The 12,841-nt window shown below is 38.6% G+C and overlaps 1 protein-coding gene across 1 annotated transcript in view; it reads left to right on the forward strand.

The window, feature by feature from the left end:
• The first annotated feature begins 257 nt into the window (after positions 1-257).
• The window catches only part of MTX2 (metaxin 2), a 63,764-nt gene continuing 51,180 nt past the window's right edge, over positions 258-12,841 (forward strand). The window contains exon 1 of the mRNA XM_060106454.1: positions 258-516. Within this exon, the coding sequence (XP_059962437.1) occupies positions 477-516 (40 nt within the window). The 5' untranslated portion in view covers positions 258-476. The remainder of the gene's footprint in view (positions 517-12,841) is intronic.

Consider the following 12,841-nt stretch of genomic DNA (forward strand, 5'->3'; position numbering starts at 1 on the left):
AACCTATACAATCAAGAGCAAACAAACGCTTGTTGTTTGAAACGACTTAAAAAAAAATTACTTACAAAATCCTCGCTTAGAAAGGAAACTGAAAACCTCTGGGGTACCCCCGCCTGCCGGGTAGGCTGGAGTCGGGAATCAAACACCCTTCTCCCCTCTCCCTCCCCTCCCCCCGCCCACCGGCGGCCCCCAGCTGCCGTGACCCCGGAACCGCACCGCTGGGAGGAGTCAGAGGCGGGGTCGGCGGAAGTGCTCGCTCGCCGCTGTCAGCTGCGCCGGAAGTTCCTGGCCTGGCCTGGCGGTAACCTTGGGGTCTTCGCCGCCCGAGCAGCCTCGGCCGCCGCGGGAGTGGGCTTTGCTAGTCCGAGCCTCAGCCGGGGCCAGGTCTGTTAGGTGCCAGAAATCGCCGGGTTGCGCAGGAGTTCGCTGAGGTTCCCGGGGTGTAGGAACCGCGGGCCCAGGGCCGCCCAGCCGACATGTCTCTAGTGGCAGAAGCCTTCGTCTCGCAGATTGCAGGTAGCGTACATGGCCGCGGACCCGGACGGAGGCGGGGACCGGCGTGGGGCAGTCGTGGGGAGCACTGTGGGCTTTAGGACTGCATGTTTCCTCCAGCCTTGTAGCATTAGACGCTGAACCCAGGCCTGGGGATGGAGGTGGGCACTGAGTACCAGCCGCATCTCATAGATGAGAAAACGGAGGGGGAGAAACTTGGCCAAGGTCACCCGGTAGGACTGGGAGTTCCATCTGCTTTTCCTGGGCACTGCTTTGTCCAGCTGCTCACTGGGTCTGGAGGTGTTGGGGTGCGTGGAGAACGCCGTGGGTTGGAATTAAGGTGGGGGCGTGGCCACAGGGGCAGGGCTTCCGAAAGCTTCAGTGATTAAGTATGGGGGCAGCCTCGGTGTGGGACCTGAAGTTTAAGGTGATGGTCACTAGTGAGTCGCCGTTGTCATTTGAGTGGCCACCGAAGTTTCCTCTCCGAGCAGCACAGTATTATCATTTGCTACGTCTCTAGGATTCATTGACACATTTTTAAGTCTACATGAATTTTTTGAAACACCTTTGACTTGACGGACTGAACATGACTGATGTAAACAGATTTACAATGTATTTCTGTTATCGAGGTTCTTACTGTAGTGAAAGAAAGTACATATTGTTGAGAAAGTGAGGAGGCTATTGTAGGTGTAGGTTGATGGGTAATAGTTAATCTTTAAATGGAGTTAATCTTAAACATCCTAGCAGTATTCTCACGGTGAGTACGGTAAATATTCAGTCACAAGGATAAATAGGTACATTTACAGTAAGGTAGTATTTTTGAAATGGAAAGTAATGAATGTGTTACAGAATTTGCCAAAATGTTTTTCATTGCATTTGTGTGAACATATACTTCTTTTTTCCTTTTTTCACTTAAAGACTGTTTTCTAAAAGAGAGGGAAGCTCCCACTAGATTGCAAGCTTCATGAAGCTGGGATAATACTTATTTTGTCTCTAGTATCTTTTTTCTTTTTTAAATTTATTTATTTATTTTTGGCTGCCTTGGGTCTTCATTGCTGCGTGAGGGCTTCTCTCTAGTTGCAGTGAGCGGTGCGCAGGCTTCTCATTGCAGTGGCTTCTCTTGTTGCAGAGCACGGGCTCTAGGCATGTGAGCTTCAGTACGTGGTACATGGGCTCAGTAGTTGTGGCTCGTGGGCTCTAGAGCGCAGGCTCAGTAGTTGTGGTGCACGGGCTTCGTTGCTCCGCAGCCTGTGTCATCTTCCCGGACCAGGGCTAGAACCCGTCCCCTGCATTGGCAGGTGGATTCTTAACCACTGCACCACCAGGAAAGTCCCTGTCTCTAGTGTCTTGAGGACCTGCTTTTAATAAGTTTGGAACTTTGCGTCCATTAGTGAAATTTAAGAATTTCTAGGAATTTTATCAGTCTGTCATCTTTGCTATTTGTAGTGGTCACTCTAGGAGGAGGCGTTTATAGATGGATAATTCAATAAATGGTGTTGGGACAACTCCTAAGTCATAACATTGCTAGAATAAATTCCAGATGAATTAAAGATTTAAGTGTAAAATAAGAACAAAAACCAAATTGTAATAAAATAATTAGGAAAAAATATAGGAGATATAATGTAGGAGGCCCAAGCAAGACACAGAATTAAGAGTTCATGGAAGAAAAAAATTATGGATTTTATTGCACATAAATTTAAAAAGCTTTGTATGATAAGAGACATAAGTTTCTACAAATTAAGAAAAAGACAGTCCAACAGAATCAAAGATAAAGGACAAGAACAGGCAGTTCACAAAAGGGGAAATGCAAATCAGCAGTGAAGGTATGAAAAGATGCTCTCCACTAATTTCCACTCAGTTGGACCCTCAAACTATTGGTGAGTCTGTAAGAAATCACTGCTTTTTGGGAACTTAACATAACAATATTTATTTAAATGCTGTTAATTGACCCAGAAATTCTTCTTCATGGGATTTATCTGATAGAAATAGAAGGACTAGTATTTTTTTTTTTTTTTTTTTGCGGTATGCGGGGCTCTCACTGTTGTGGCCTCTCCCTTTGCGGAGCACAGGCTCCGGACACACAGGCTCAGCGACCATGGCTCACAGGCCTAGCTGCTCCGTGGCATGTGGGATCTTCCCAGACCAGGGCACGAACCCGTGTCCCCTGCATCGGCAGGCGGACTCTCAACCACTGCGCCACCAGGGAAGCCCGAAGGGCCAGTATTTAAAGAAATATACAACAGTAATAATTGTAGTATTATTTGTAATAGCAAAAACCCAGAAATGTCCTGTGGCATGCCCACATTATTACAAATACTAAAAATGAAGAGGTATATCTGTTAAATACATTGGCTTGAAAACTCTGATTATCTTAAGTAAAAACAAGTTATAGAATAGTGTATGTGTGTATATGTATATAGTATGAACCCACTGTTAAATAAATGAACCCTGTATAAACATGTATATGTAAGCAAAGAAAAATGTAGAAGAATATTCAACTAATTTTAACTAGTAATGTCAGGGTAATAAGGATAGGATGTTGGTGGAGTGAGGATGTTTTACTTTTGAATTTAAATGGTTCTAATTTAAAAAATTTGAAAGATTACATTTTGGCAACAGCGAAAAAAGGGTGGCTATACCAATAATTTATATGAAACCTTGTATTGACTTTTAAGTGTGACTCAAATCCAACAACTAATCACAGCATTCTGTTTCTGGCAGTAATACGGTTTTCTTGGAAGAGATCAACCTCAAGAGATTAGAGATATATATCTACATAGTCCCGTTATAACTTAATAAGTAAATGTGAATCTGTTTTTGTAGTTGAGAGCTCTATTTTTTAATGCGTTTAACACTTTGCTTATTATTCTTTCTTTCAGTGCGCCAACAAACTGGTATTTCTTTTGGAAACATTTAACGGCATCTTACATCTATCTGTGATATTCATGAAGTGCCCTCCTTGAGAACCTCATTCATAAGGACATCTTTTTGAAAGCCTTCTCTGAACTCCCCCATTTAAATGAACCACTTCTGTCTCTTTACCACTAGTGTATTGTGTATCCCTCACCAAGTCCTCTCAGTTCTTACTCCTTATTATGACTCAGTAGCTATTCTCTTTATCTCCACTGCTATATTATTACCTTAGTTTAGGGCTTTGTTATTTCTTGCTTGGATTACTGTAGTAGTGTCTGAATAGGTTTTCCTGCTTTCAGTCTGGTCTTTCTAGTACAGCCTCTACACTGCAAAGCCTCAGTGGGTTTTTGTCTGTTTGTGTTGTTTTATTTTTATTTTCCTAAAATGCAGATTTAACTCCTCTTGTTTTTAACACCTCATTGGTTCCCCACTGTCAGTAGAATGGAGTGAGGCATACAAGAGCCTCCGTGAGTTATTCCAAGTCTGTCTCTCCAGCCTCATCTCTCATCACCCCTTTCCTTGAACTCTTGCCTTTCTAAACTATTAGTAAATAAATAAACTATTAGTAGTGTCCATCTTTGGCAAATGTTGCCTTTTCCCTGAACTGTCCACTTTGCTTGGATAACTCCTGTCTGTCCTTTAAGACTGAGCACATTTTAGCCTGTAAGTCTACCTGACATTTTTTTCCTGTGTAATAAGAAAGGTTTATTGTTTTTTCTTTTTTTCTCATAATAAAAATGATACATTACTACTGTAGAAAATGAAAACAATCCAAAAGAATACAAAGTAAAAATCACCTAAAATCATAAATTTAAAATCTCATCCTCATCATTAAAACTTTGGTGAACAAAGCTACCTCATTTAGTCTCCCTACAAATAAAAAAATGAACATAAATAATATATAATATGAGTACTTTTTTGTAATCTGTTTAGTCATGTAGCATATCGAGATCTCTTTCCATGTCTATGAATGGACTGACATATATATCATCATTGTTAAATGGTTGCATTAGTATTTCACGGTAATGAGAAATCATAATTAGCTTATCTAGTCTTATTATGATGGGTATTTGGGTGTTGTATTAGTTCAGCCTGAGAAGCAGAAGTGGTAGGAGCTCTAGTGCTAGTTCTAGCTCTGTCTATGCACACACACACACACACACACACACACCCACCCACCCACGCATGCACACGCGCGCGCACGGAACTGGCTTATGCTGTTGTTGTGGGGTTGGCCAAACAAATGCTAAGTCCGAAGGCAGACAGCCCTGAAGGGGGTCCAGGAGGAGGAGGGAGCACATGCCGCAGGTGCTGCTTGCAGAGCCCGAGCTCAGGGAGGACTTAGGTCCTCTGTTAGTAAGTTGGGCCCACCCAGGATAATCTCCCTTTTGATTAACACAAAGTCAGCTGATCCTGGACTTCAATTATATCAGCAAAATCCCTTCACAGCAACGTCTAGATTAGTATTTGAATAACTGGGAGGTGTTTGCTACAAAATGGCGGTTGCCTCCCTTCTGTCTTCCCAACATCTGCTGGAGGATACCCCTTGTAGCTCACCCTAATAAACAGTAGAAAGGATATTCTGGCAGATGTAGTTCAGTCTAGCCAGTTTCATGCGCTTCAAAACCATCACAGGTGTATATGACTTTGTAAACAGTGCTTACAAATACATATTTGTGTATCTGAGTAGTTTCTTTGGATAAATTTCTTAAACTGGGAGAGAATTTTGAATTTTTCTTTTAACTCAGTGACATGGAAATAAATGGTAACATTTTGAATTAATAGCTTGGATCTCTAGATAATGATATGCTAGATTAAGAACTTTAAAAAGAAGAATAAAGTAGTCCTGGATATTGAGTGGTTTTCAAAATCTTTTGTAACAGCCTGTGTATTTTACATTTTAACTTGTATTTTATTTTATTTTATTTTATTTTATTTTTTTCTTTTTGCGGTATGTGGGCCTCTCACTGTTGTGGCCTCTCCCGTTGCGGAGCACAGGCTCCGGATGCGCAGGCCCAGCGGCCATGGCTCACGGGCCCAGCCGCTCCGCGGCATATGGGATCCTCCCAGACCGGGGCACGAACCCGTATCCCCTGCATCGGCAGGCGGACTCTTAACCACTGCACCACCAGGGAGGCCCCAACTTGTATTTTAAATGGCAAAATTTTCCAATACATTAGTTGAGTTTCAGGTTAAAAAAAATATTTTTTTTCAGATAGTTGGGTAGGCACATATCCCGGGGAAGGATTGAGTATTCCCATTTGGGTTGTATGACCATATTTGGAGTAGTCACTGTAGCCAAAAGGACAGAGTACTGTGATGGACAGGCCTGACTCACTTGCCCATCTATTTACCAGGAGTGACTCCAGCTTTTAGGGCCACCAGATATACACAAAAAGCTAGAGAGGTGCTGAGCGCTAAACTGCAGGAATCTCCTATAGTGTTGATCACTTCCTTCACCTTGCTTTCTTCCTGTGGACTTGGAAGTGAGAGTCAGACCTGGGTTTTTATTCAGCTACTTGCTAAATGTGTGACCTTGGGCAAATTACTTGCCTTTTTAAGCCTCAGGTTTCTTACTTGCAAAGTGGTAAAGATAATTATAGATTATTTAAGGAATAGATGACAAAAGATAGAAAATGCTTGGCATTGTGTCTGGCACATAGTAAGCACTCAATAAGTGTTCATTAATATTATATTTAGCTCACTTACCTATCAGTTTTTCTCTTACTGGACTTTGCTTCTGTCCTCCTGTGTGAAGATACAAGTTTGGTAAAGCTTTTAAAATTACTTATAAATAGAATACATAATTTATTTCAATAATATAGAACATCTGTAAACAGTTATTACTTTTATTAAAATTACTCCTGTAATAAATTATTCTAAGATATTTGTTTCAAGATTATACCTTTGATAAGTTCCAGCCATATTTATCTTCATTATATAATTGGATCTTCAGTATAGGTCATAGGTATAAATACTCTGAGACTTTTTCAGTGGTGATTTGTTTGTTAGCATTGCCAAAAGGTTTTAGCCTTAAAAACTTAGCTGCTAAGTATCTGGTTGATGATAAGAGTAAGCATCCATTTTTGACCCACTGTGCTAGATGATATATTGATACATAGTTGCTAGTATTAGCAATTTGATCATGTTAGGCATTTTTCTTGTTTTATGGATGAGGAAATTGAAACTCTGTCAGGTAATAGAGTATAAAGGGTAGGAACAAGGCCATTGGAGTGAGACAGAACTGAATTCTAAGCTCAGTTCTCCTTTCTGTTTTATGATCTTGGGCAGAGCTTTCTAGGCCACAGTTTCCTTATTTGTGAAAAGGGGATAGTATATTTTATAATGTATTCTAAGTACCTAGGGTAGTACATGGTATGTTCAGTATGTGGTAATTTGTTACTGCTTTTGTTCCCTAGGTGCCTCTGAGGATGTTACCTTTGTACTGTTATCCCTTTACCATTTTGGTCAGCAAAATATCCAAAGTGTCTTTATTTTATTAATTTCTATACCATCATTTCTGAATGATCTTATTACTTCACTAATGTGTTGATATAGTTTAAGCATATTAGTTAATTTCATCATACTATGATTATTAATCTTTTGAAATCAGGACAATATCTGTTCTGTTCTTTATTTAGAAGCTCTGTAAACTATGTAAAGGATGAAAAAGAAGACTTGGAATATTTCATTTATCTCATTGTGGGCATGCAGATGCTTAATTATTTAAGTTTATTATTAATTTCATTCTTGCAGTTGCATTAATTTATGGTATGATCTAGGAAAGTAGTTTTACAGGTTCCATGGCACCCATATGTAAGCATTTTGAAAGTAAGTATAATCAATATAGGCATGTTTAAAAATTTTTGTTTTTATATCAGTAATAAAGTGCTTTTTTTTTTTTTTTTTTTTTTTTTTGCGGTATGCGGGCCTCTCACTGTTGTGGCCTCCCCCGTCGCGGAGCACAGGCTCCGGACGCGCAGGCTCCGGACGCGCAGGCCCAGCGGCCATGGCTCACGGGCCCAGCCGCTCCGCGGCATATGGGATCCTCCCAGACCGGGGCACGAACCCGTATCCCCTGCATCGGCAGGCGGACTCTCAACCACTTGCGCCACCAGGGAGGCCCTAAAGTGCTTTTTATTCCATCTTTCTTCCACATGAATACTGGGAAATTTGGACTTTGAAAGCATTTCAGAAGCGTCTTAGAGGCCCCAAGTGGAAACTACGGGTTAAAAGTCCTTTGTAAGATAGAAGTGATGCTATTGCTCACAAGACTTATTAAGAGTGAAGAAAATGGTAGTCAAGGCTCTTACATCTGTATATCTAATATCTAATAATTGCAACAGATATTTGAAAAAATATAATGCATTCAATTCTTTTGCTCTTGAGAATAAAGGTATTTTGTTAGTTATTTGTAGTCTACATTCTGGGGATTCTCCAGTATTGAGGAAGGCACTGAGGAATTATTGAGAGGTTATTGAAGTGGCCATTACATTTCAGAGAATCTTTTTTCATTTGTATTAGTTGTATGAATAGACTCATACCGTAGTGCTTATCACCTTGGCACATGTAAAGTTGATATTGAAGGGGCAGATGGAGAAGCAAAACAAAGACAAAACAGGTTATACTTCAGATTAGAGGCAAAATACAGTTTACTGACAGCAGTGTGACCTATTTTCTTTTATCATATGAACAGGTTGAAAACCAAATTCTTTTTTTTTTTTTTATAATAGTTACTTACCAATCTTATTGCTTTTTTTTTTTTGCTGTATGCGGACCTCTCACCGTTGTGGCCCCTCCCGTTCCGGAGCACAGGCTCCGGACGCACAGGCCCAGCGACCACGGGCCATGGGGGCCACGGGCCACGGGGCCACGGCCCACGAAAACCAAATTCTTAAAGGCAGTGTTTATTTCCTTTTAGAAAACTTTGGTATGCTGTTAAGATCACTTGAAAGGCTTGTTTTTGATCGTATAATAGTCCATATTAAGCATAATGTGAGTTTTGATTTTCTTGCGTGCTTCATTAACATTCTGTACTCTGAAACGACATGATTTTTCATTTTTAACTTAAAAGATTTCGGTGATGTATGCCCCATAAAATTTGTCAGTCTTTCTTCTGTGAAGACTTTCGAGTTATTAATGTTAGCTCAAGCCTTTCATATATGAGTGAAAATTGAAAGAAAACATCAAACTTCTTAACATTTTTCACACATTTTTGATTTCTTGATAAGCAGTTTTCAGATGGGCTGAAGATGTCACATGAAATGAGATATTAAATTCAGGCTTCTCATTTTTTGTTCAAAGGCAGAAGTTATAATATTCAGCAAATCCAGCTACAGACATTTATGTGTAGAAGTTTCTGCCTTGCCAGTAAGAGAAATGCACGTTTTAATTTTTTATTGCTTTGTAAATGATCCTGTACTCTATTCTTGAGCACTTTTCTTATTTTTGTATGCTCTATAAATGAATCATGGTTTTGAACTTTCCTACATCAGTAATAAAAATGAAATTTGATTGGTTAGTAATAAAGAAGATTCTTTTCATAAAAACAATCATTTTGTCATGGCAATTCCATTAACTGTAACTGCATTAGCAAAATAGAAACCATAAAAAGCATTTCATTATGCTTGTACACTTAGCTATGTTTTTGTACTGATTATATATTTTTATCTCTAAGAACTTTTATAAACCAGAGAAGTTTCTTCATGGCTTAACCTGAGATGTTATCATTCCTAATTTGGTTAGATGGTTTTATTTCCAGACTTATAGCAGTTTTTTGCTGTCAGGTATCTTTTAGGCTTTAGATAGCAAAAGACCTGCTTGTATTTCCCACAGAATACGTTTTTAGGTTGAGTATCTAATTTGCATTAGGTGCTCTGCTAAGTGCTGGGGTACAAAAATGAGCAACAGTTGTTGAGTTTGGTGAACTTACATTCTTGTGTTGGACAGATCCATTGAAACAAATACAAACTGAATTAGGGGTGTTAGATATTTCGTGAACATCTCAACTCTCCCTGCCCCTCACCTTCTGTCTAGCGCACTTGTGATTATTTTTTTTACCCAGTTCATATTTCGTCTCCTTTCGTGAATTCTTTCCTGTCTTCCTCAAGCAGATTGTTATTTCTTCAAGAGGATCCCTATAGTGCTTTATACATCCCTCTGGTCTGATGCTTATATTAATAATTGATATTGAGTACATTCTGTGAGCTTAGAGACTGTATATGGCATTTACGTAGTTTATCTAATTTTATTCTTCCAAGAACCTTACAAGGTAGATGATATTTCCCCTTTTTACAGATGAAGTAAATGAGGCAAGAAGAGGTTATGCAACTTGGCTAAGGTCACTTAGGCAATAAGTTGTAGAGTTGGGAGGGGAACTCAGGCATGTCTCACTTCAAGACCTATGTTTTTTCCCTACAACACCTGTATTCATTTATTGTATTGTAAATGGTTATGTGCATCTCAGTCACCTCTTCTCACTCCCTCTGCTCTGTGCCCCCCACGCGCTCAACAAAATTAGATCTTAGAGAGTAATGGCAGTTTTATATTCATCTTTGTCTATTTATCATAGTCCCTGGTGCATTTTCCAAGTTTAATAACCTATGGTTGTTTAGTTAAATGCTTTAATATATTTTTTTTCAGCCTCTCTCAGGATTTTCTATCCCTGTGCTTCTGTTCATGAAGGGATTCTGTGATGGTTAGTCTATGTTATCTTATTTCTTGTTTGTTTTTTCTTTTGTTGTTGTTGTTGTTGTTCTTGGGGAATCTGGCAATTCTGCCAAGACTTCTGCAGGTATAACAACAGATCACATCCTCTGTAGGGAGTCATTTGTTTCACGGCTAGCTGAGAGGAGTGAGGGAGGAGGAATAGAGAGTTCTTTGGTTACCTAGCTTGATATGAGAGAGTGAGTATATGTCATGTACTAGAAAAGGGCAGATACTTAAAATAATAGGTACTATTGTTACAGTGATTGTAATTGGTTTAGAGTAGTGGGGAGGATTGTTTCATAGTTGGAGGGACATTTATTTTCCATTTTCTAGGATTAGATTTAGAGAACCATTAAATCTTGAAGGGTAACACTGTTAACAATGTTGAGGTCTGATACTTGTGTGGGACTGTTTGTCTTCTCTCTGTTTTTTGGCCAGATACTGCACTTTTAATCTTAACCAGCTGTTTTTGCATAGTTCTGCTATTGATCTCATATTCATCTCTATTTCTGAGAAAAGTTCAGACATGGTGTCAGTGTTTCCTCTTTTATGAATTACAGATTACCATTTTTAAAAAGAGAATTCAAATTTTGAGTCCTAGCTACAAGGTTCATATCTATTCATAGTCACCTGGAGTTGGCCTGCTGTTTATTGGAAATCAATGAAAAATGGTGGATCTTTTTTATAATGGGGAAAAGTCTAAACATAACCATTTGAGAGGATGACACATGAATCCTTACTAAGAATGGAAGGTTTTCCGTTTAGCTTGTATTCATTTTAGCCTGAGTTATTGGCTTGCTGATGCTGTGAATTTGTTTTCTTCACCCTTGTTAACCTCCAGAAGTTTGTCAGTTTTATGAAATTGATCCTTGAATACCATTTTGAAATTGATCTCTAGTGTCACATAGATGGGTTCAGATGGCTCACGTTCAAGTCTCATAACTACTAACTTAATTTTACTTTCCTTATTGATTACATCTAATGGAAAAACTATCATTTAACCACTTTTTGGTTCCAAAGCAAGTGCAGAGCCTCAGTTCATTAGTCTTAAAAGCTTATTCTGGAACACTATTAAATTTCAACATGTTACTAAAGCATGTTTTAAAACATGGCTTTAAGCCATATCCACAAATACTTAAGTAGAATAAGATGGGTAAAAATCTTCTTGAATAAAATTAATCTGCATAGATCCTTACTGCCACATTCTATGAGGCAAATGAATCAAAGGGGTGAAAAGAACTTAATCTTATTTCAAGTGTACTCCATGTCCTGTGGACAGTACTTTTTTTTTTTGTTTTGATGGTGGTCGCAGACCATCTGCATCAGATTTACTTGGCGTGTGTGTGGCAAGTTTGGATTCTTGACCCTCGTTTCTACAGTATCAGAATCTCTGAGTTTAGGGTTTGGTGGAAATATGCAATTTTACAAAGTTCCTTAGGGGATTCATATACATTAATGGTTGAGAACCATTCTTGTAGGATGATTGTAATTTCTTTAATTATAATTAATTAATTATTATAATTATTACCTAAGAACGTTTATTTGTGGGCTTTGTAAGAAGTTAGCTAATACAGTTCTGTGTTCATTGAATCCAGAGCCAGACTACCTGAGTTCAAACCCTGGCTCTTGTCACTTATTAGTCACTGTGACTTTGGCAAATTACTTATGGTTGTTCCTTAATTTTCTTATTGTAAAATAGGGATAATAATAGTAGTGTCTACATCATAAAGTTGTTGTGAGGTAGTTACTATGTCAAGCACTTAAGTGCACAATAAATGCAATAAGTCTTTTAAAATCTATTTCAGTTTTACTGAGGTATAATTTATATACCCTTTTAAAGTGTACAATTAATTTTTAAAATATATTTACAGAGTTGTGATTATTACCACAATCCAGTTGTAGAAGAAACATTTTCATCACCCCCAAAAGAAATTTCTTGCCTGTTTACAGTCATTCCCATTCCCATCCCAGCCTGAGTCAACCACTAACCTACTTTCTGTTTCTGTAGATTTGCCTATTCTGAACATTTCATATAAATGGAATCATACAATGTGTTTTCTTTAGTGACTGGCTTTTTTCACTGGGAATAATGCTTTTGAAGTTCATCTATGTTATAACAGATATTAATGCTTGGCTCTTTTTTTTATTGCCAAATAGTATTTTGTGGTATGGATATACCACATTTAGTTTATTGACTCATCAGTTGATGGTCATTTAGGTTGTTTCCACCTTTTGTTTACTGTGAATAACACTGCTGTGAACATTCTTGTACAAATCTTTGTGTGGATATGTTTTTCCATTTCTCCTGGGTGAATACCTAGGAATGGAATTGCTGAGTCATAATGGCAATTCTGTGTTTAACATTTTGAAAACCTCCAAGCTTTTTATATTCCCACCAGCAATGTGTGAGAGTTCCAAATGCTGTACATCCTCTAAACATTTGTTATTGTCTGTCTTGTTGATTAAAGCCATTCTAGTGGTGTGAGGTGGTGGCATCTCATTGTGGTTTTGATTTGCATTTCTCTAATGACTCATGATATCGAGTATCTTTTCATGTGCTTGTTTGGCCATTCATGTATCTCCTTTGGAGAAATGTCTATTCATATCCTATGCCCATGGAAAGGATTGAGTTATTTGTCATCTTTGTTATTGAGTTGTAAGTTTTTTGTATATTCTAGATACTAGCTGTAAGAGTCTTAAGGGACTCTTAACTGTTGTCACCATCCCC

The sequence above is a fragment of the Mesoplodon densirostris genome, chromosome 8, assembly GCF_025265405.1.
Source record: "Mesoplodon densirostris isolate mMesDen1 chromosome 8, mMesDen1 primary haplotype, whole genome shotgun sequence".
NCBI lineage: Eukaryota > Metazoa > Chordata > Mammalia > Artiodactyla > Ziphiidae > Mesoplodon > Mesoplodon densirostris.